Source organism: Micropterus salmoides, unplaced genomic scaffold (assembly GCF_014851395.1).
Source record: "Micropterus salmoides isolate LMB-PRFRI ecotype aquatic unplaced genomic scaffold, ASM1485139v1 Ms_hic_scaffold_3, whole genome shotgun sequence".
Lineage (NCBI taxonomy): Eukaryota > Metazoa > Chordata > Actinopteri > Centrarchiformes > Centrarchidae > Micropterus > Micropterus salmoides.
This window is the reverse complement of record NW_024042261.1, coordinates 15370094-15394604: the sequence shown is the minus strand read 5'-3', so window position 1 is coordinate 15394604 and position 24511 is coordinate 15370094. Positions and strand designations below refer to the sequence as shown.

General features: G+C 41.2%; 1 protein-coding gene across 1 annotated transcript in view; it reads right to left on the bottom strand.

Moving 5' to 3' along the window:
- clmpb (CXADR like membrane protein b) overlaps positions 1 to 24511 on the bottom strand; it is a 67693-nt gene that overhangs the window by 5580 nt on the left and 37602 nt on the right. The window contains exons 2-6 of the mRNA XM_038693393.1: positions 12858 to 13009; positions 7061 to 7265; positions 4098 to 4265; positions 2594 to 2716; positions 1955 to 2096 (exon numbers count right to left, since the gene is read on the bottom strand). Of these exons, the coding sequence (XP_038549321.1) occupies positions 1955 to 2096; positions 2594 to 2716; positions 4098 to 4265; positions 7061 to 7265; positions 12858 to 13009 (790 nt within the window). The remainder of the gene's footprint in view (positions 1 to 1954; positions 2097 to 2593; positions 2717 to 4097; positions 4266 to 7060; positions 7266 to 12857; positions 13010 to 24511) is intronic.

Genomic DNA, 24511 nt, shown 5'->3' with positions numbered 1-24511 from the left:
GACCCTATTCACATGGGACTAGTATTATGTGGGGACCTCATGTAATTCATGAGATACCCCCCAGCCCCTGAGTTTTGTGAAACACATTTGCATGGAATAATGAAATCTGCTGAAATCACTAGTTCCCCAGACACACTCGCTGAAGGAAAAAAAAACTTTTTGCTGAGAACACAATGAAAACTTTCCATTATAACTCTTTATAACTACTTTCACCGACAGAAGGAGGATCCACATTTTACAAAATAGTACAGACAAATTAAAACAGCGTGGCAAAAACAACTTAAACTGTCAGTGATATCAAGCACCGAAATTAAGGTAATTTGTGCTGTGATTGTAACGTGGATGGTATTGACATTGCAGAGGAGCTTTCAGTTATTACAAATCACCAGGTCACGAGGGTGCGTGGGTTGTCGCCAGGTAATATCATTCCATGTAGATAAGGCTTATGACTCTCTACAGAAAGTCAGTAATAGAAACCAATCATCTGTGCACTGCTGGCTACATGGTAACATTTCTCAGACACACCAGAAAAGGTTCTTTGACTCTTAGAAGAAAAAAAAAACAAAATCTTAAAACAGCACTGAGGTTGGTTCTAAATCAATACCCACGAGAGACAGAAAACACTTCCTCACATCTACATTATTTACTTGAAGCTGTCTCTCAACCATGCTACATTATTCATTGTTACATCGGTAAATATGCACCTACACCGACTCCAGTCTGTCACAAAAAAAAAATGCCGTTGCTTTTACAAGTGTCATTAGCGGCCCACAGAGCCCCCAATGCACGCAGGCTTTAGAGTGAGGAATAAACACTATTGTGATCCCTGATGTCACACAAAGATGCACACAGAAAAATACAAGGGAGGTGTGAAAAGAAGGCTCTTCAAAGATAATCGATGAACACTTGACCTTGTAGTTGCTTTTATTTTTTTGATACACACATAGGTAGGCAGACAGGCAGACAGCAAACACACTCAAGCATACAGGGGCTGTTGCTGTGTCAATTAGTATCTGACTTGAAGACAGTAACTGGTTCAGAACAGTTTCATTTGAAGTGGTGCTTATAGGGTAACACACACAGGGTAATACACACCTATGTGCTCAAACCTTTCAAAGCAATTGCTAAGAAGAGTCAGAAAACACTGTAACTGCAATAGATATTCACAGTTATAGTAATTTCTTGCCTTTATTTGCAGACCAGCTGAAAGATAGAAATGTGAGAGATAGTGAGGGGATGACATGCAGCAAGAGTAAGGGTCGCAGGCTGGAATCTAATCCGGCCTGCTGCGGTAAAGGCTTTAGTCTTTTGTTTATGGTGCGCTGTTATACTGGGTGAGCTAACCGACACATCTTTATAAAATACTTTTAAATATTCAAAATGTGTGTTACTCTCATAGTTTAATTCTAGGACATTATATTAATCTAGTCTCTGCTGTGGGGGCAACACTAACTGCAAAATGTACTTTACTTTTTTTTCATTTGTTTGCATTTGTTTTTGTGGCTCACCTGCCAACAGTGCATACAGTATGAATATCACATCCCCCACTGAGCTTGAGATTATACTAAGGGAAGTACAGGTGCTGAGGGTGCAGCAGCACTCACATTTCCAGCTTCACCACAACCGCAGCTACAGGTGGCTAAAGTAGACTATCTTTATATTGTTGCAAGGTGCCTTTTTTCTGTCTCATTATTCCCACATGTCCCTGTTTCAACAGGTAACAGGTAACAGGTTTAAGCTCATTTAAAAGTGTAAATGCAGCTAAACTAACAGAGCAACAGTCCCATAGAGATACAAAAACACATAGAGAAACACATGTGGCTCTCCATTCTCATAATAATCCAATCTCAAATATCCAGTAAAATTTTGCATTTTGCATGCATTGTAACTAGTAAAATAGTTGACAAATGTCAAAAATGTGAACCAGTCACTGAAGAAAAGAGGATGAGCAAACCTGATCTCATTTGGAGTCTCCTCCTCCTCGTATTTCTTTTTCTCCTTCTTCCGGAAGACGAGCCAGATGATTAATATGACAATAAGCACACCAAGGGATATTCCCACCACTGCACCGGCTACCATACCTACATCCCTCACATCTGTGAACAGGAAAGAGTGATGAGAGACATAGTCACTTACTGTCACATGAAATTCATAGTTTTCATTCTTAATCTTTAATTCACAAACACCTATGGTCAATGCTTATCTAAAGGAAATAGTTCAACACTCCCTACATTTGTGCCACTGCGCCCAACTTCAATTTAACACCAGGGCTATCAAACAGTTTTTGCTGAGCTACTAGATGTGTCATTTTCTCTACACATGACCCCAACAGTCTTGGTCCTCTCAGGAAATATATTAGTGTGACAGTGAAACATAACTGTAGGTGGTGACCAGTAGCTACCAGTTTAAGTTTAGCACAGTCCCTATAGTGTTAGAGCACCGGGAGGAGGGTGTGGGGAGGTAGATGGAAAGGCAGGTAAGGGAATGAATGTATTTCCAGCTGCAGTTTGAAACAATAACCATCAATCAGTGTGGCAGTTCGGTGTGAGGCGAGCGCTGCGAGGTCGACTCTCCCTTCCCTCCCAGAACTCACGCTGCATTGTGACCTCAATGGTGCAGTTTTCCTCTCCCACGTCATTGCTCGCTGTGCACCTGTAGACGCCTGTGCTGTCCATGGTGAGATTCCTCAGGGTCACAATCTCTGGGTTCTTGAGATCTGGGAAATTAAAACAGTACAGAATAGACGCATAAGAGGAAGTCTGAGGCAGTTTCGTACAAGTAACTGTTTGTGTGCAAGTGTCTACTGTATATTGTTTTGCATTCCTTCATGTTTATCCTCAATGTCAAATACATTTGCAGGACAGGAGATACAAGCAAAATGTATGTTATTACTGAAGAAAGGGAGAGAGGGATAGAAGGAAGAAGCACATGGGAGCGCATGTGAGAGAGAGACATGGGCAGGTTGTTTATTTAAGAACGAGGGCCATCACACTGAGGAGGACTTGAAGGCAGTAGCAGGAGCGTGTCTGAGAGAGCGCTGGAACCCCCCATGGGATATTTAGTCATCCTTGCCAATGACAACCATGTGATATTACCTTTCACCAGACCCATAAATAATGCCCGCTGACGCAGTGCGTTATCGTCCAATGAAAACTAATTAGACTGAACAGGTGTTGTTTGGTGAAGGTCATTAATTTGAAGGTTTTTGTCTGGGCACGTGCCATCACGGATGACAGTTGAACATTGGAGGGAAAACTGAGACAGGGAGGTTGGCACCCCGGGGGTGTTTATGCCGGTTTAGAGAATGCACAGTAGAGAGAATTGCCCTACCATTAGCTTCTCTGCTATAAACTGTCTCTGTTACTATTTAGAGAGGGATATGCATGGTTATGATCCAAGCGGAATGCCAGAATCCACACCATGTGAATGACGTGTGCCTCAGGGCGACTACGGAGCCAATGTTTTTTTTTGGTACAGAATGTAGTGGGAGCTGCCAGTCCAGTTCTGTGTATTACATTTGATTTTCTTCTTTACACACAATCCAAGAAAACTCTCACTTCACACTGACTTCATGCATACAGGTATAATTCACTTGAGCCAGGCTGACATTTCAGTGTCACAGACATCTGCAGTAGATTACAGTATCAGCCTGGATCCTTGTGTTTATATAACTCATCCCAACAGAGTACAACTAGGAATCACAGGTCTGTGTTCTGTTTGATTTCCTGGGGAAAATGTAGTATACATAAAGTTGTATTTAGCTGTAGATGGTAGTACTGTTACTGGTCTGAAGGAAAGAAAGGAGTGCAGAGTCAGTGGCCTAACTGGGACAATCTGAACCCATCTAAGTGCCCTTCTCTGGTGTATCAGCTCAGAGAGCCACAAGTAGAATGCAGATTTAGGTGGCAGTTTTTGCAAATGTATGAATATAAAGTTGGTTGGGGGGAGAAAAAGGTGGTGTGCTCAGCAAAATGCTTCCCTGGATAAACGCAGTCCATAAAAATCACTAATATGAAGATTAATCTACACAGAACTTCTCTGCAGCGGACTTGAATGGTGAATCAGCACGTCAGTATAGTGGCAGTTATTTTCCTTACCTATCAGTGCCAGGTTTGGCAATTTCCCCAGACTCTTGCCTTTGTCCAATACTCGCTCCCACTTGTAGCTGATGGGGTCAGAACCATCGCTGGACTTACAGCTCAGCTTTACATCACTGCCCTCCAGGAGTTTGCCATCCATCCAGCACCTTGGCTTGGAGGGTTTGACTGTAAAAACACATTGGAATCAGAGCAATTTTCAGACAAATGTGCAACAAACAAGCTGTTCTTTATCACATCCGCACAGATGTCATTTTTAGTTTTGCATTAAATTTCAACCATTTAGATGCCTTTTCCCTATTTTGATGTGATGACAGAGCAAAGTAATAGAACAAGCAAACAAAAGTAAGGCAGAATAGTGAATATTGCACAGATGTAATTTATCAATAATATGTGAAGTTTGTAGATTTTAATGTAAAAATAAACTAAAAATAAAAATATAACAGATATATTCATCTAAGTCTACAAGAACCTTTGCTAATCATTTAATTTGCAGATATTTTAATCAGCAAATCTGTAGCACCATAAAACTTTTTGAACTTGTTCCACTGACAATAAATGAGAAACTTATAGGTACTGAAACTGTGGCCTGTGTGATTATATGGGGATATGCACACATCTCCTAACTCTGAACTCTTATTGCTATTATAAAATAAAGTGTAAAAGCTCAAACATATATTCTGTGAGTTAATAAAATCTATCTTCCTTTCATTGTCAAAGCATAGGTCAGTGATGTTATTATTCTCTAAGTGTCTAAAATGAGCTGTATAATAGTTGACAATGAATTTTCTCTTTAAACAGGAAATTTACTGAAGCATGACTTATTCCATCATGTAAAGCAATTCAGTTCACACTAGTGTATATCAGCTCAGAATAAAACATGAGCAAATGCATAAAAGAGATATAATAATAAAACAAATGGCTTGTTGAGTTACATTAAGTTGAATTGTTAAACATACATTATAAACTTTATTTGAACTTATCTATCTATAGCCATGTAATTTACAATTCTTAATAAGGATAAGAGCGGGTAGCACGGCATCATGGTCCCATAGGAAATGGATCAATGTGACCCCAAAGCTGGCTGGAATCGCTTGTGGTAATATGTTCTCCACAGGTCAAAGGTTTTGGTCATAGTATAGTAGCTGGAGGCTGGTGTCTGCTAAGCCCGGTACAGCTGCTCTGTTTGGATACATGCTGAGAGGCACCGCGAAGCTATGAAAACAGTAAAATAGCACACTGTTTTCTCCCTCGCAAGTGACATATTTTTAGATCAGTGCCGAACTAAATTTAAACATCTGTTTTGTTTTTCTGTTATGCTGTCATATTAGTGGTTTGGACTTTTGTGTATTTGGCTGTTGCTGCTTGTCAGCAAAGTTGCAGTACAAGTAACTCTGTAATGCTAAAATGTAGTGAGTTCGTCGTAGCTGGTACATAAAGCCAGATAGCTTTTGTGTATTCCTCCCTTTGTTTGTCTATCCCCTCCTCTTATCCGTCCCGTCCCCATCTGCCTGTGCATCTTGTAGCTCTGTCAGAGTCAGTTAGGCCTAACTGCAGCAGGAGCAGTTGGAGCGCATAACCTCAGACACAAATACACACTTATATATGTCACCCCCCCCCACTCCCGCACACACACACACACACACACACACACACAAATACAACACACACGTCAAAAAACTGCACATGCATATCCACACACTGTGTAACAAGAAAAGTGCAGGCATCCAGGCACATGAACACATACACAACCACTGGAGGCCGGCATAAACCCTGGCGCGTACACAAATACATACACTCACACACTCTCTCATGCCAAGCCAGCTACCAGCTCCGCTGCCAAGCTATTATCTTAGCGCGGGGAGCGAGAGAAAAATGCAAATGTTGGTCTCTCTCAAAATCGAAAGTGTCACCGAAAAGCTGAGGGCAATTTGTAAAAATCGAGGCACTAACTCACTGAAATGTCTTTATGGAAGAGAGAGGAGAGTGAGAGCGAGAGGATTAACAGACTGTTCCATTAGAAAACCAATAACCGCGGGTTGAACTAATCTCCCATGATGTTTTAATAAATCGCCTGCTTTTCTGACATTGAGAACGATCTTGCTCCTCCCGCTGGACTTTGTGGATAGCTTTTGTGGTACAGCCTCTCCCCTTTTGCTGTCTGTCCTTCAGAGTTGTTTAGCTATTTGAGATATGCAGGCAGAGACACATATTAACACTGATCTAGTTGCTAAGCCATTTATAAAAATCTGTATATTGGGTGAACGAGAAAAACAAAAAGAATTTAAAAAAAAGAAGGGGATACGATGTACAATGACTTTGCAGTGGCGTATGAGGCCAAAACAGGCTCTTCTATCGTTGCAAGAGATGACTTGTACGAATACTTTTTCCTAAGTAGCTTATCAATAGTTAGATGATGGCAGTTGCCTTTTTTCAATGTCATTTTCAGTGACTAAATTTCATTACAGAATGTCCCTCAAACTTAGAGCAGGGTCTGTTGTCTGTCTTCTCACAGATCGCATAGAGGACACAAATGTATTAGCCTGTGCTATAGGCACACAAAGAATTTATCTTCATGCTTTTCCATATAATTCAGACCCTAACATAATCAATCAGCCCTATGCTCGTATGTTTCTGGTCTCACCTCATCAACAAACCAATCCAAATGAACCCAAACAGCACGAGTGAAATCAAATCACTCTGTCTGAATCAAATTGAATCATTAGATCAGTCAGCATGACAGAGGAAATGTGCCAGGCTAATGATTCAGTGATTAGGTCTGTGTGTGCGAGTGAGAGAGAGACTGTGTGTTTATATATGTACAAATGGTTTTGGGTCTCTTCATAACCTGATGGCATGTGCGCGGACGTTCATGCTAGTGGGCACCTGTGCGTGTATGTGTCTGCCGCCTGTTTGTGTGTGTGTGTGTGTGTTTGTATTACAATGTGTCTGACAACGCTCACCCAGCACAATGAGGTTGACCTGGCTCCAGTGGTACTTTCCCCCAGTCTTGACTTTACAGTAGTATTCCCCAGAGTCAGTCAGCAGGAGGTCACTGATCAGCAGGGAGGCGTCTCCACCCAGGTACTCCCCAGCAAAGGACAGACGGCTGGCCTCACTGCCCGTCGCCTCATTGGTGTACACCTGGCCCCCAAAGAAGGTAATGATCTAGATGTAGTGAAAAGAAGAAAATTAGAGATTTATTTTAACATTGTTTTTTTTGTATTCAACACAGGCCTTGAGAGAGAGAGAAACTGTTGTTCAGCAGGAAGGTTAGCTGGCATCTGTCCTTCTGTAGTGTTTTTAAAAGAAAATCCTAAATACCAAACTCTCTTGTGTCTTTCAAATAACTAAATAAAAAGTTGTCTCACTGCCATTTATCCTGCATTACTCTTCCTTTTAGACTAATTTTAACACATTTCCTCTTGGACCCAGTAATATAAACTAACATTTGAACTGTTATCCATCTAATTAATGCAACCAATTCCTCAAATAAGGCTTTCATGTCAATTACCAACTCGTTTGGTTAACTTAATTTCTATGTCCCAGCAGTAATACCCTTGATATATTTGACTGGTATCCTTCCATTAACATTTAAAATGATGTAACTCTAATGATGGTGTACGTACAGCTCATACATATCTACATAGTCCCTCACTGGGTGCACAGTCTTGAGAAAAACAGAATACCAGCACTCATGGGTAACATTGTTAACAATCACTTTTTAATTAACACTTGGGAAATAATATTTTACAAATGAATGCCTTTGCTGGAATGCCAGTATCCTGCCAGTGTTCATTTAGCCGATTATCTGTGAGCGCTGTTATCTCCTGATGCTCTTTCTACAAGCGGAGCCGTCAAATTGACCAAATAAAAACCTATTCTGGTGCCGAGATAAAAGATTAAAAAACCCACAGCGGCACTGATGTGATGTTAGCACTCTGGCTAAAACAAAAGGCTAGGGAACTAAACAATGCCTCGCACCCGCCATAGTCCAAAGTACATATTAACCTGTAGTATATATTCAGACAATAAATGTGTTATGTTTTTATCTCTTTTAATTTTTGTCTTATTCTATTTAGCAGGAAATCTAAAAAGCTACTGAACAGAAAATTACAAGATTAGGCGATTTGCATGCTAGATTTTGGTCAGACCTGGATCTAATAGTGCCACAGCGTTATCATTTGAAAGCACTGCATTTGTGCATATTGTACATATCACAAAATAATATATATATCAATAAATCAAATATAAATACACAGGACACAAGGATCACAACTTTGAAACAAACATTAAAATGAGGCTAGTGTAGTAAAATAAGTTTGTGTTACAGTTTACTCTATGTTTCTTTCTTCCTTATTAAAATATGATGATTGTAAATTTCACTGTAGACATCTAACATCTGTAAACCTGTACTTGGATAGCTTTCATTTGTCTTCGCTTATGTCTATCCTCTCCTCGTTTCTCTTTGCCTCTTTCTCTATCTCCCTCTCTTTCCGTCCACATACACAAACACAAACAAACACAGCTGTCACAGTGGCCTATTACTCAGGGCAAGTGAGAGCCTGCAGATGGGGACTGCTAAATGCCGGTGCCACAGTGTATCAGTGCCTAAGAAACAGGGGCACCTGCTGTGATCACAGGTGACGACTGGCCATTTACACAAACACACACATGCTTAGCCCCCCCCCCCCCCCCCACAAACTAGTGTCCAAGCAAACATGTGGAGTACAAACACACCACGAATGCAAACAGACATACGTTACTGTGCCACAGCTTTAGGCACAGAGAGACACTGCCCTGGCACTTAAACAGAACAGTGAGACATATTTTAAAAAGCATCTGCCTATAGGCAAACTTCAGCTGCTGTCATGAGCCGTGGACACATATTACTCACATATACGTGAGTATAGACTATGCTACTTGTGCATGTGTATTTATGCTTCTTGTTGTGTCTGGGTGCAGGCTACTCTCAGCATGTGCTGATAATACTAGAGATAGTGAAAATGCCAGTGAGTGTGAGGAATTTAAGAGGAATATAGTAAAATGGCCAGGAGCTGTTAGCATAGTTTGCAATTAAGATGAGGTGGTTTGTTTATTCAGTAAAAACTGAAAATACTGTATTCAGACATTGAGTGTCTCTGCCTCCTCTAGCTGCCTCCTCCTCTTTTTTTTTGAATAGATGTCATTAGATAAACATTCGGTTCAGTTATTTTTACTTAATACAGTAAAAATGTTTTACATTTTTGTTTATTTACAAGGTTATTTTATAAATAAAAGCATTTAATATTACGTGTAAAAGAACCTGAACTCTGCCTGTATGTGTATGAGAAAAATATCAGATTCTCATTTGCGTATCTTATTTCATCACATAAAATACTTAAAAAATATATAGTTAAGACAGTTATACATGATAGCTGCTCACCTATTCTCTGATTAAGGAGGGATTGTTAAGGATTATTCAGACCAGAGTGACATATATAAGTCAGCGGCTGCCATAACAGTATCCATGTGAATAGCAGAACCATATTTGCCATTGTTGGAGAAAGTCTTTCTCTCTCTACTAATAATGAATATTAGTCAGCTCAGTTGGTCACAATTGTCCTGCTATTAAATGCCAAAGTATGTTAAAATTTGTGTCCTGGAAGGTCAGAAATTTAGCATTTTCTTACATTGACAATCACCAGCATGCAGTAAGCCACTGTACCACACTGCTGCTGGTGTATTTTCCAAGAAAGGATGATCATTTGTGGAAAGCAGCTTACTTGCATGGATTTCATTTTTTGGAAAAAGACATCCTTCCATGTCTGTGCCACAGCTGTTGCTATGACAATGCACAGTGTTATGAGTAACTATAAATATAGTTGCAGGTCAGCACAGTGACGAGGGCCAGTCTCCTATCATTCATCTTGAAGAGTGCAGATGAACTTTAGTGAGATTCATGGAGTGCCCCCTCTCATGCCCCTGTCTCCAGCCCATCTGTGTCCTTAACACATGATAACAGAGGCTAAATGTTGACAAGATGCTCTTTCCCTCTCAACAGGGCCTTCCAGTAGAACAAAAGAATTATTTATTTATTCAGCTACAGGCACAGTCTCATTCCTAATCAAATTTTCAGACATTTGATTTTAATTAATGGCGCCTTCATTGTTGTCTTCCCGTTAAATATTCATCGCAATGTGGCAGCCCCTCTACAGTATGAATCATCAATGCGTAAGACACGTTTTCCTCCTTTCTTTCAGTCCTGGCCCCTCTGTTTCCCATACACATGCTTTTCTTTTCTTTCTCACAGTGTTACGCTTCTCTGTGCTAAGAAACACATCAGTGAACGGACAAATGACTTCCAAAGAGAAAGGAAAACTCTTTCTTCCGACAGAAGGCTGGTGAGATTTTATGCTCTGTCTGTTATCAGATACTATGTTCAATTTGGGTGAAGAAAGACAATGATTCAAAACCAGTGAAACGATACCAAAACGTCTTCAAAGGATGTGAGACACAAATCCAATTTAAGGCCATTTAAAGACTTTTGGCCAGGCAATTCTTTACTTAGGACAGAACAGCTGTGCTGCTGTTTAAGCCTGGAAGATATGATGAAGTCTAGAATTACCAGACAGTTTCTAGTTTCAGGTGGACACAGCAAAGACAATCCAAAGCAATATCACTGATGTGAACATAGCAGAATATATAATAACTAGGGCTGTCAAATGATAAATTTTTTCTTAATCGCGATTAATTGCTGAATTTCAATAGTTAATTGCATGTTTTATCACATGATTAAAATTCTATTATTATTATATATCTTAACTGTTTTAAGTCTGTATTAACAATGATAACAATTCTTGCCAGTGTATCTTGATTGGAAATCAAATTAATGCAAAGAAAGTTAGTTTTTTAACTTGACTTTAAGATTTATTTGATTATTTCAAATCAAAAGACATGCATTGAGACTGAGGTAAAACAATCAATGTAAATTAAATATAGTCTTCCTTAAGCTTGCTTTCAAAAATTCTACAGCAAAAGTGCATGTACAAAATGTACACACATTATAATAAAGTGCATAACAAACATAATACTCCATTGCTACATTATTTTTGAATTCATTTGAAACCAATGAGACAGCACTTGCTTTAAGTTGGAGTTTCAGTTTGACTGCTTTCTCCGTTTCATACAGACTATGTATGCGTGCAACAATTGTCCCCTGCGACGACAAACAAAGGGCAGTATGTCCTAAGTTGTTCAACACATCTAGATGTGAATACCAGGAAATAAAAGCTGAAATTCTGAACTCTTGTCTCATACTCATCTTTTGATCTTAAACCCAAATGTCTTTAGTTAACAACGAAAACAAAGGAATTTGCCTTACCGTTCCAATACTTTTGGAGGAGACTGTAACGTTATACCTTGCACTCCTTGCAATAATAGTGCTTTGCCTCAGTCTGTTAGCATCAACATGATTAGCTGTACTACTAGCTGCATGCTTAGCTCGTTGATGGGAACGTTAAATTCCATTTCACGCAAGGTGCATACTGCTTTTGACTTGTCAACGGAGCTGTCTGGGACTGTGTTGTTGTTCATCTCCATGGCTGCAGCAGGAGGTAGGAAGTGTCTGTGGCAGCATGACAACAAGTAAGGGTGCATCGAAGGGTCAAAATAGTAGCAGCCAAAGATCTTTTTAGCAAAGATTCCTTTTAGCAAAGATTCTTTGGTTGAAAATCACAACAACACAGCAAATATAATTCTAACTTGCCAAGAAAGCAGAAGCAGAAAGCAGAGTGACAGATACTAAGGGTAGACTGTCTTTATTCCATGAGCTAACATTTTGGAAACAGTGTGCCTTTCTTAGAGCTTAAAGGAGTGTGCGCGTAGTCTCACATCAGTAGTGTGTTGGTTAAACAGTGTACAGTAAGATTTCTAGAGGACATGTTAAGGTCTGTTAGCTAACGTTAGTCGAGCTAGCGATATCTAGCTAGCTTAAAACCTTCCAGTTCTTAGGATAGTGTTAGTTATCAAGCTAACAAGCTAACGGCCACTAATAAGTTGAAATGAAAACATAATCAAGACTGATTATGTGTTGACAGTCACATTTATAAAAAATGCATGAAAATCATGTTCAAGTTTTCCTAGTGTTTATGGTTGCCATGCTCTAGAAAAAGGGTCCAAGGTTACAACTACAAAATGACTTGGGTGACACTGCTGCATGATTGCTCCTTTGTGCGAGACACTAAAACTTGACGTGCCACAGTAACTTTGGGCATTGAGTCTAACTATTACAACTCCTGTTGGAAATCAATCAGCATGACTTAGATGGAGGACAGAGGATAAAAAGTATATGTGAGAAAGAGAGAGAGAGAATAGAAATAGAAGAGAGAGGTATGTGTTTTAGCACAAATGTTCCCATTGTCATTTTGATATTCCCCTAGCAAAGGTCGCAAAACCTAACTCCAGGATTCAAAGCCATCAGAAGTGTGTTTAAGTTGTTCTTGTGTTTATGTTCTGCCTGTAGCATAAACCAGCTTTGCTTTTTACTTCTGAAGAGGACAGAAATCTGGCTGCTCCTCTTGGCAGTTAAAGACGCATTATATTTTACACTTACTATACTTAGCAGTAGCTTAAGAATGCCCTAACCACCCAAGTAACTATAAGTCTTTCTTATCATGGTGATACATTGAACTTACAATTTCCTAATGTCCTAATTTCAATGAATGTGTTGACAAACCATTTGGCAATAAATAAGGGGGGATAAAATAAATCTTATCTCACCACTCTCTGTTTGGAGTTTGGTTTCTGCAGTAGCCACTCAATGTCAAGAGAGCTGGATGACGGGAACTGGTGGTGGCATGGTAAGGTGGCATTGTCCCCAACGACCTTCTTCATCTCCGTCTGGGCACCCACTGACAGTAGGCTGAATAGAACTGAGAGAGAGGAAGAGAGAGGTAGGGAAAGGGGTGGAAAAGGAGAGGGAGAAGTCAGATGGGGACTCTAGCTCGATGTAAACTTGAGACAAGAGGCAGATGCTGCGGATAGAAAGCAAATCCATGCCGATACAGGAAATTGAGACGGAAGACGCAGCGAGAGATGTGACCCAGAATCCCAATCACTATCTGACAGATGCTGAGATCTGTCACACCCGAACACTGGAGAGAGATGGAATGGGGATTCTTTTAACAGGAAATAGAGTTTGGCATGGGAGGTCAGAGGAAAGTATTATGATGCGCTTTTTGTTAACCCCCTTTGACAAGGGCAGTCAAACAACACATTCTTATTCACAGCAACAGCTGTGGGGAATTGTGGCCCGGGAAGGAAAGGCACACAGCTTTTGACTCCCGAGGAGCTACGCTGCCTGCACATGGACATGTCTACTATAGAACTGAAAAGATACAGTCACTTGAATTAATAACATTTTCCAAACTAACCCTGGCCACTTTCCTACTATCACATGTGACAAAATGAACAAAATGGAAACACGTTTGAAGTTTGACACTCTCCGCAACTTTTGCAAATGTTACATGCAACAATAATAGCACACGCAGCAAACAATTCCACAGTCTACTCAGTGACGCTTGGGTTGCAATAAAAAGTACCAATAATTATGAGTGTGTGCACAAGCGAGTGACTTTTGGCAGTGGCCAGACTGTCAGGGCCTGTGTCTCAGTGGGGGAGCAGCAGGGCTAATTTATTGGAGGATGCTGGACAGCCCAGCGGGCTTGAGTGGAATTAGCCAGAGGCGTCACTGGAGTTTGCTGGAAGCTGAAGCTATGGATAGTGTTGCTGTGTGTGTGTGTGTTTGAGTGTGCCTAGAGGGGTTGGTGCACTGCTGAGATATTCGACCCCCTGCACCTGGTAGAAAGACTGTACAATGCTGCAGAGCTCCACTGAGCTCACACACCCAAATGTAACAGATATTTTGGGCTCTACAACATTTAACTTCTGCCTTTAAATTAGTTGCAATGCAATAGCTCCCAGGGATTCTGAGTGCTTAAAATAAAGTTATCCAGCCAGCAGATGTTCATTTGGAATCATGCAATAATGTTCAGGTTGTGTAAATGTTGTTTAATTATCATGCTGCATAATAGTTTGAAAGTTCAATATTTCCTTCTGTTTGCATAGAATAAATAAACATCATAGTGTGGGACACGTATCTGAACAAAACTATGTCAAATCACAGTTGTTAGTGTTAGTGTGATTCAACCCAGAGCTACTCAAAGAAAGAATGCCTTTGTGCTCAGCAGACACAATCACATGCTGTCAAATGTTCCACAGGAGGCCAAATGTGGCCTGTGAATGCATCAGCACTCACTGGGCGCCTGTCCACTTCTTCACTGGTCCATCCTCACAGGAGCCAACACCCTGTCCCATAAGTGATCTCTGGGCCAATCAAAATGTCAGCTCTGTGCTGTGAAACCATTGAGTCAGTGCTGATGCAGGACACAGGGGCGAAAGCGAACCGCTTCTTCCATACAGATGACATCATCTGGTGGATTTCAGCAGTTCTTCAAGTTTTGTTTAAGCTCTGTCTCTACTTTGAGTCTTCGGCTATAAACTCGAGCTCCGGGCTACTCACTGTCAATCAGGTTTAAGGTTGCCAATTGGCATTTACCAGTTGGATGGAGAGAGAGAGAGCACTTTACAGTTGGCAGAGTGTCTGTGTGTCTGTTTTAGCAGTCCAGGAGTGACAGGGCAAATTGCTGAGGTGCTTGTGCTCTGTTGGGCCACCTGCTCAGTTCAAATCATTAGTCAGCAGAAAAATAAGGGCCACCCCTCCTCACAAAGGAGCTCCTGGACCCTGAAGGTATCCCCATTTATGACTTTTTAATGCAGCATTTGCTGGGTCATTCATCTTGTGGGCTCCCCACTGATATTAGCTTTGATGTCAGAAAAGAGAGAGAGTGCTTTGCAGTGTAAAGTATATTCAAGAGGGAGAATGTTCAGGCCATGTGTGTGTGTGCAGTTGGTTGGACCTAATGGTGTGAGTTAATGCCTGATGGTGGTATAGGGGGTCTGCTAGGAGACCTGTGCCCGCTGTCTCTCCTCAGCTCCTCAGGCTAGCCTCTGTAATCAGTGCTCCCACACTCATCAGCAGCCCAGGGCTGAACACAGCACTGTGTAGCAGGCCTGATAAGAGCTCCCTGCTTCCTTTCTCACCTCCCACCTCCTACTTAACTGCCCACCGCTTCAACTGTAGGCTCTGTAAATGGAAGAGTTTACCTGAAAGATAGATAGGGCCAGGGTGACCGCTGAAAGCGGGGCATTGCAATCTTTTCTCACACAAAGTACTTGACTTTCCACTAGCTGACTTTAAATTGACCTTCAAACAATGACTGGGGTCAGCTCACTAAACTTGGCATCGCTGGTGTCTAAAATGTGCTTCATTGCCCAACACTGAGGATGTGAGTGCCATAAATTGTACGTATTTCACAGAAAAGTAAAGATGGCAAATATTCTGCATCTGTGATGGAAAGAAAATTGTCTTGTTTTTTGCCAGAAAGAGTTGGGTATTGACTGGTATACATCTGCTGCTCCTCACTTTCCCACTTATATATGGTCTTGCAGAGGGGCTTTAGTGCTGTGGAATGGATGACACAGTGCTCCCAAAATAAGCTTGCCTTGATATGAGTTTGCGCTTTCATTTAGATTGGCCTCATTCACCACACAGTGTGCACAGCTGGGCTGGTTGGACTGCAAGACCCCATCATTTGTGTCAACATCAACTATGAGACACAATAGAATTCATCTCTGTGGCAGCTACACACTGTATAAACAATTGTTATGTCAGTCAAGTTTGGGTTTATGACCTTTGCTTTCAAACGCAGTAAGGTGACCTAGAAGAACTACAAACTGTGAACCGTATCAGCTTAAACCTAGATAACATTCCTGGTCACAGACTAGCTGTGTATGCATTCATATGTCTTTATGAGATTCCATAAGAACATGGGAAAGGCGATCTAAATAAACATGGCCATATTGAGGGAGAGATAAATGTGGAAAGGACTGATATGGTAGCTGGTGCCGTATCCTACACCCCTCTTTCTCTTTTATTGTGTCTGCTTTTCTGAGCTCTGTTTGGCTCAGCTTCATGAAAAGAAGCACATCATAATTAACAAAAGAATGTGGGAGCTAACACCAGAGGTTTTGAAAGGGAGAGTCAGAATGAGAGAGAAAGATAGACAGATTTGAGAGTGAGTGAGATGATAGGGTGAAATATGGAGGAACCCATTTCTATGACAAGGCCCTAGGGGGAGTTGTGCTCCAGTAAATCCGCCTTACAGAGCCCTGCAATCTTATTATAGTGTGGCCAGTGAGACGGACAGACAGACAAACAAGGCAGGCCTGGATCTTTCACACTGCCCAAAGTCAAGCCCCATATCCCCTCAGTCAGCACATTGGCCTGGCTGGGGCCTTTGCAATGTCCAAAGCTTATGACCTCTGGTACTCAAACACAGCAGATCAGAGAAGGGAGAGGGACAGACGGAGATTGAGGAGTGGAGAGGAGTGAAAGGACAGAGAAAAATGGGTTGAGGGATGGATGGAGGGATGGTGCAATGCCTTATTTTTAGCACTTACTGTAAGTCAGTGTTGTGGAGGATTGATTATACCATCACAAAGGTGGTTTTAGACACAGGTTAGCAGATGCACAAAAGCAGAAAACGATTGGAGGTATCACTATTATATTCCTGCTGACAATTTCCTGTTGTGCGCATCCATGCTGCTTTTCATGGAATACGGTTGGCCCATTTTATGTACATGTGTGACTGCTGGTGTGTATGAAATATAATTTATGTGAACACATGCTCTCTCACAAAGACACTTCCCATGCTGCCTATCTGAATAACAGATATACGAGGGACTATCTTTTGCTGACAGTAAATAGCGCCTCAGCACATAAACCTTTGATTTGGCTGCTGTCATCAGCCTAGTCACATTTGAGTAACATGTACAGCCTCACTGCAGAATGCAAAAGCAATAATCATCTCCCAACCCTGCCAATCTGTAAAAGAGCTGTTTATCTTTTGTGAAGCACCAGGAGTAAATGCAGGATATTTTTTTGTCTATGACCTCCATATAAATTCTCTAAAATACAGGACGTTATTCATGTAACTAGCAAAATCTGACATAGCAAATATAAATACAATTCCTCCATTCTTAATGCTGACATAACGCGAGTTTTTAGCTGAGTTGCTGAGTGGAGCATAGATCTGATGAGACAACAGTGAAATCCTCACAGCTCAGCGTGCTGTTAAAAAGGCTATGTCTGCCCTGCCATGCACACACCAATAGTACAGCATTCTTGTGTGACCTGAATTGGTTATTCAAATGCCAAACATATATACTATAAATACCACCAATGTGGCACAGATAGGAGGCTACATCTTGCCCTTTCCTCATTCGTGATATCTTTGAGGATTTCAAAACAGACTGAAATGCCACAAAAATCTTAAAAGAGGTCTCAGCAGACACAAGGCCGCCTCCGGTTGTTAGTGCAAACCCCATGCACGGTGTGTGAGACAGTCCTTTATTCATACAGCCACAGCTCTCTTTTTAATTACAGCTTCTTAAGGGGTAAGTCTCTTTACATGTACCAAGTTATCATGCCCTATTAAAACACATGTTTTGCATGTGGCACACTACACTAGTCTCCTTGTAGTTTCAAGGTCCAACTCATGAATATATTGCTTCTGTGAAAATTAAAGGGGCTGTTTTTTCCCTGGCTGGAGGCTGGTTCTTTGAAGGGATAAAATCCCATAATGCTCCTTGCCTCACACCCAGCGACCGACACTCCCTTCTGCTGACATGGAGGTTTTGTCTATAACAATATAGAGCTAACTTCTAATTAACAATAGCTTACAAGTAGCCTAGTTCTTGAATAACTCCTTCCTCCTTCCTGATTGTTTACTTTTACCACAACTTGCCATTTTTGTGTAGAGGTTTTGCTGACATTGTAAAATTTATTAATTAAAATTAAAGACACCAGGCAGAGACAACTGCAATTTCTTTTTTTTAATATTCAGATCATATCACCTCAATTGTCAGCAAATACAGCCACACTACATGCTAGCCAGCTAACTAGTAAACATATAAATTATAGGTAATCATAAAGTAATAACAATTCACTATGATACACAACTTTATATGAGCAGATGCAAATAGTGCTGTAACTATTATTATGTATAGTACATCAGAAGAAAGTAAAAATTGCTTATTGCTATTCATTTGTGTATAGTGTTTATTTGTCCATATTTTGTATAAAGGGTGTATTTATTATTAATTTTTGTTCTGCTTTTGTATTGCTTTTCTTTGCTTGGGTTTTTAGTTTAAAGCTGACTCAGAGAAACGCACAATAATTCCAATGTACCTGTACTGTTTTGTCCCTGTACAAGTGGAAAACTAATCTAATCTAATCTAATCTAATCTTATTGGTTACATTCTATTTAGCAACAGAATGTTATGCCATTATTGGCACTACTGTATGAAGGCTACTGAAGAAGGCATCTCAAAACCCATCTGAAAGTGAGGGCCATCCTGTTCATGTTGATGAGAGGTTTCTAAGAACTCTGGCTGCAGCCGTAATCGGTGAGTTTGGGGAGGAAAATGGAATAATTTGTAAGCTAGAGGGGGAAGGCAAATTGGAGAAGAGAGGGAGGGCCAATGGGAATGGGAAAAGGAAGATGAAATACCACTAAGGTCTGAATAAAGTAAGGCCCTGTGGTGAAAGTTCACCTTATGCCGCTCTTATTGCCTTCATTAGCATCTCTTTCATGGCCTCGTCATTGCTGTCATGTTGAGAGGGACACCATCCCGCTGATAGATCCCAGAAATAGATCCAAAATTAGTTTCGTAACAAGCATTTTTAATTCCCCCAAAGCATTCAGCATTTTCTTTCAATAAAATAAGGAAGTAGGGAGGAGATGGAGGAAAAGCTAATTACACCATTCCCCAAAGGAGGGAGAGTCAGTGAAACCTGCTTACAATGCTATATACATCTTATCAACGCTGCATCTGGTGGCGTCATTTGCACTCATGGGTGTAGCTGTCCAAGATGCTGCGGCTACTACATAAATCTTCTGGTTTCAGCCTGATAGAGCATAGAGCTTCTCATAAAGGGCTACACTTTGGTCTGAAGTTTCCCACTCCCATGCAACACTTTCACCAACCTGCACGACAAATGCTGGTTTTTACTATCTTTACTATGGTGGCTTTGGATAGGTTTCTTTAAAACAGCTCAAAAAATAAACACATACATATATATTCAAAGTGAAAGAGAACACTAAGACACTGCACATTACTGTTAGCAGGCTGACTTTTAATTCTTTCCACCTTACATAGCTTTTGTAAAAACCACAGCTAGACACGTGACCAAGTGGAAAGAGTGACAAGCTGAAGACTACAAATTCCTGTCTCTAGCACAAAGAAAACAGTGATTGTCATTTGCTGGACATTTTTATTTTTTTTCATCATTTTTTAATTAAAAACCATGTTCATCATTTTGGAAAAAGGATGGTCCCCATTTAAAATGTTAATTACAGCAATGCATCTTAGAGGCTTCAGCCTGACTTGCAGAATAATCTCCAGAAGGTTGTGTAGCCCATTTACAGGGCTACATTCAGCTTCAAAAAACACCATTCAAGACATTTTTCTTCCCTTCAATGTGTTCAGACTGAACAAGGTCCAAATATCAAATGGTCTGTTTTGCACCAGATAACATGCTTCAGTTAAATGGGGCTTGGACAGTGACCTCTCTATTTTGCTGCAGCAATGGATCCTCTCAACATCTGGCAAAGCCTAAACAGACCAGCATGTGTGCGCTTTGTTCTGCATGAGGGTCTCTGCAGAGACTACAGAAAGGCATGCAGCAAAGAGAAGAGAGAGTTAACATCTTGTAGAAACTTATCACCAAGGTTACTGATGCTGTGTGTGGGTACGTGCGTGTGTAATGGGCACATCCTCCCTGCAGCACGCACCCACAGCCTTGAATAAACCTGCTGTCCCCCACTGAGAAAACACATTTTAATGGAGGACAGAGGAGAGTGAATCCTTTGACATATGAAGACATGCACAAAATGTGCTTTATCCTGAAAGAAACACTTTTTTTTGTTGTTGTTGTAGGACCATTTTACTGAAACTCACTTTCATTAGCATGTGTCTTAGGCTGCAGAGAAAACGCCTGCTTGGTTTCAAAGTAGTAAGTCAGCAACTTGGGCTATCAAAAGAAAACAACTCTAAATCCAGTTAGATAAATTATATTTGCTGTGACAGGAATCAAATTTGGTTTCCGTCACAAAGAAAACTTTCCTTCCATTTCTGCACATAACATTTTTTCTATTCCTCCATACTCAACAAGCTTTTGTCCCTGGGCTGAGCTCATTTCTTGGTCTGAGTGGCGTTACGGTATTTTTGTTGGCAGGGCTTTGTGAATAAGAGCGGAAAGTATTCATCACAGATATCTCCGGTAAAGGTACAGACACCGCAGTACAGACAACACAGTGGAAGGCTGTTCTTTGCTGAGTTCAAGCTCTGTTTCACCCTGCATGCCTGACAGATGGTGCAGTGAGAAACAAGATGGGCTGTATTCATTAAAACACTGTAGAAGACAGGTTCACCTGCTGCTGATCAACTTAAAGCTCTCCTGTTGGGCATTGGTATGGTATGATATCAGCTACAGTAAGCGCTGCTGGAGTTTGGACAGATGGGCTAGCTATGATATTAACAGCCAAAATGCCCACAGTGCACATATAAACAACCTTTTTCTCCTGCCTCTTTATCTGGTACATCATGCAACCATGGGCACGGTTCTCTGTAACCTGGGACACAAAATTCTCTTCAATTTCCCCAGATATTTATGTGGTCTAATCTCAATTTGTGGCTGGCAAGCATGTGAACGAACTCCTCTCACATTGTTGGAGAGGCTGGACATGGGCACTGACCTCAGCGGATCAATACTTAATAAGCTTTTGTGCTGCCAAGTCCATTTTGCTGCAATCTGCAATTTTTTTATGTCCATTAGGTTGAAAATAGAGCTGACTAGGTGTATGACCACAGGAAGTGGAATGTATTGTGGACGCACTGGCTCTCTCTGATGATGGATGCTTCACAATAGTGTGAGACCGATGAAAACTCACTTAAATACTATCTACCTCATGCACTATAAAGTACTACAAGCCTGACTTTTATTAAATGCAATTCAATACCTTAGTGCTGTTTCAAAGAAGCATTTAACAACTTGTGGGAAGACCATAAAAGCCACTGTGGGCTATATGGTTAAGTTTGGCTGCACGTGACAAACCAGGGGAATGGGAGGAAAACAAGCCTTGAGCTGGTGCTATATTTGGAGCAGCACTAAAGCTCATCTTTAGAAGCATTGTAAGGTAGCCCCAATCTGGATATGTAAGCACAACATTTTGGGAGCTCTTAGTCAGGATAGTGTGGGGATTCTGGACGTTCCTCATATTCTTCTTCTCCTCTCCCTTGTCTCTCTGCACACACTGATTTAATTCCATTATTTAGGTCACTGCGATTATTTGTCACTGTCTAAAGTTCACTTGGGGTTAGATGGTGAAGCCTCCCTCAGCAAAGATGCTAATTTACTTTGCTGGATCCACAAGAGAATAGGCACTGAATACAACAGAGCAGCTCCCATGTTGTACATTTCTTTGGCTAATTGAAAACAGACGGGACGCTAACTCCCTCTCTCCATCCGCCCAGCACTAGCGGGCTGCTTCACTGACATATTAGCGCTGTCGCCAGTCCTATGGTATGCATCTGACATATCATTTTACTTGATCGGTTAAGCGGAAAATAACAAAGCAGGAGACGCCTCATTCACAAATGAGAGGATGATATTGTTACAGCTGCTCAAGCTGTAGCTGCTGCTGCAGAGGACAAAGAGGTAAGCTATACATCCAAGTCTGTGACTAGGAAGGACGCATCGATGGCTGCCATTTCCCCAGAGGTGAGCAGATGCCACGTCTGTTTTGGCAGCTGTATACTGAAAGGTGTTGACTGGTGGGGTAGCTGACAGAGGCAGAGTGGTGGCTGCACAATGGCCAGGGACGTCAAGGCTTCCAGGAAAGGCCTCACTTAGGCTCATTTAGGAGAGCTAATGGACCAACCTACCATCTGTTCCTGTGATTAGTTAAGCCAATTCATGCAGGACACTAACCTTATTCACCTGCTGTAAACACACACACACACACACACACACACACACACACACACACACACGCACACAAATACAAAATAAAACACACCTATAGTATTCATCCATGCAGTGGATCAAACACATAGAACAGGTATCCACAGTAAATGTTACGTGCCTTTGGGCTGTACCTGATTAAAATACAGAAGGTCTGTGGAATGCATTTATTTTGACATTAAAGACACATTAACTTGTTAAAGGTCGGCCAAGAAAAGTGTAAATGTCTATGTGGTTCAAAATGGTTTAAGTGTATCCCTTTGTCCATTTCAGAGGAGCATCATCACACAAATACATTAGCACTTTGCAGCTTTAAAGTAACCAGAGTTAGTGAGCCCTTGTCTGCTCAAAGACACACTCCTCCAAACAAATACGCCTGCCCTTTGTGCTGCTCAGCACTACTTCTTCCCACCCCCCCAATGTCTAGAAAAGGAATGCCCACGCGGCCACATCCGAGGGCGGAGAGAAGATTGAAACCAGATGAATGGAGCTCGGGTACAGCCTGCTCGCCAGGCCCATATTTCACTCCCCAAAGCCTGATTAAAACGAGGTGCGGCACTTGCTGGGCCAAGGCAGCTTATTCCGGCTCGGAGAAGGACATTTGCTTGCAGTGACACTCTGGGCAAAGAGAAAAAGGGGCGAAGGTCACAACCAAAGTCTCTGCAACTGGCTCACACTGCCCCAGCAAGGCTTTTCTCAATACAGCATAGCCAGTTCCTAAATTTAAACAGATAAAATAAATCCACAGTCCTCTTTTGAAGATAAGTTAAATTAAATTTGATTATGCCTGAAAACAAAAAAGAAACTGTCACCTTGCATTGTGTAGTTTTTGTGGGGGGTACAGCGGCTGAGGACGTATAAAGTAGGCCATTGGCGTGGAAACTGTTAACTGATGTGCCAAAGGAAATGAGGGCAAACTGCAAGAGCAGGAATTATTAGCATCAGAAGTTAGATATAGAATGTGATATGGTAGACACAAATGCAAGATATGATTCCATGTTTGATTTAGAGGTTAGAGATATAGATAGATTTATATAATAGATCGATAGAAACCTTTTAGAAAAACACTTAGTTGAATATTCCCCCTTTGAGAATGTTTCTTAGAGTATTGGAGTATCATATCACCTTTTAAGGGTTTGGTGTGTAGTATTCAGGGTACAGTGTACATGTCATGAATAAATCCTGAATACTTATGACTCATGTTTTCAAGAGATCTTAATTTTAATCTGAGGCTTAATGTTTCTGTTTGTGTCCACAGGCATTACCGTCAGTGTTGAGCAATGTTGCAAACTATTGGACAAGAATTCACTAGAAAAGAAAAAAAAAAAAACAGCTAAACACGCCATGTATTTTTTTTACTCCTGCCTTGACCCGTTAGTGTGCTCACCCAATGAGCATGTCTTTATGCTGTCGGTCATGTTATTGTATGCATGTGTGTGGGTAGATGGAGGAAGAGGGTGTCATTTGCATTATTTTCTGAGTAAATGTGTACAGCGAGACAGCAAGAGAAAGAAACAAGAGAGGGAGTCTTGGTGCTATAGGTGTTTGTCTGTGTGTGGAGCTTAACACATGTGTGAGTGTGACTGACTGATTAGCGGCCTGTTTTCATCGACTGTCTGCAGTCGCCCGCTCCTGAGATAGCGAAGCAGAGTGGGAGAATTTCGTACTATTTTCCAGCGCTGGCGGCTCTCTCTTTCCTTCCCATGCAGCTGGTCGGCCACACTCACCACTTGATGCCAAACACACTCCCCTCTATCCCCTTGACATTTTAGCTATGTTACCACTGAGAGAGTTGTGGCTCGCCTGCCTGCCGCCTGCCTCTACACATGAGTAAATAAAGCCCAGCCCATTTCATTTGGCCATAATGTTTAATCTACATTTGCCTGGTCAACGAGAGGTTAATCTCATTACTTTTGCTAAATGGCTTGCTCGGGCATGCTCTAACAAGACCAAGGCTAGACACAAGTTAATTAAAAGAGCAATTAAAAGAAGATAGTAAGTCCCACTGAACATTGCTACTATGTTAGTTCTCTTGACACCAGCCCAGTGATGTTGAATAAGGTGGTTCTATGTTAATTTGTCACTAATATCAAACCACTTTTCATTGCAAACAAAGAAGACTAGTAATAGTGGAACAATAGAAAAACCTGGCATGAGATTTGCTTGTTTTGTGGTTGAACATGTGCTTCAAACTAACCTTTAACACTGTTTGTGGTTTACCTACTGT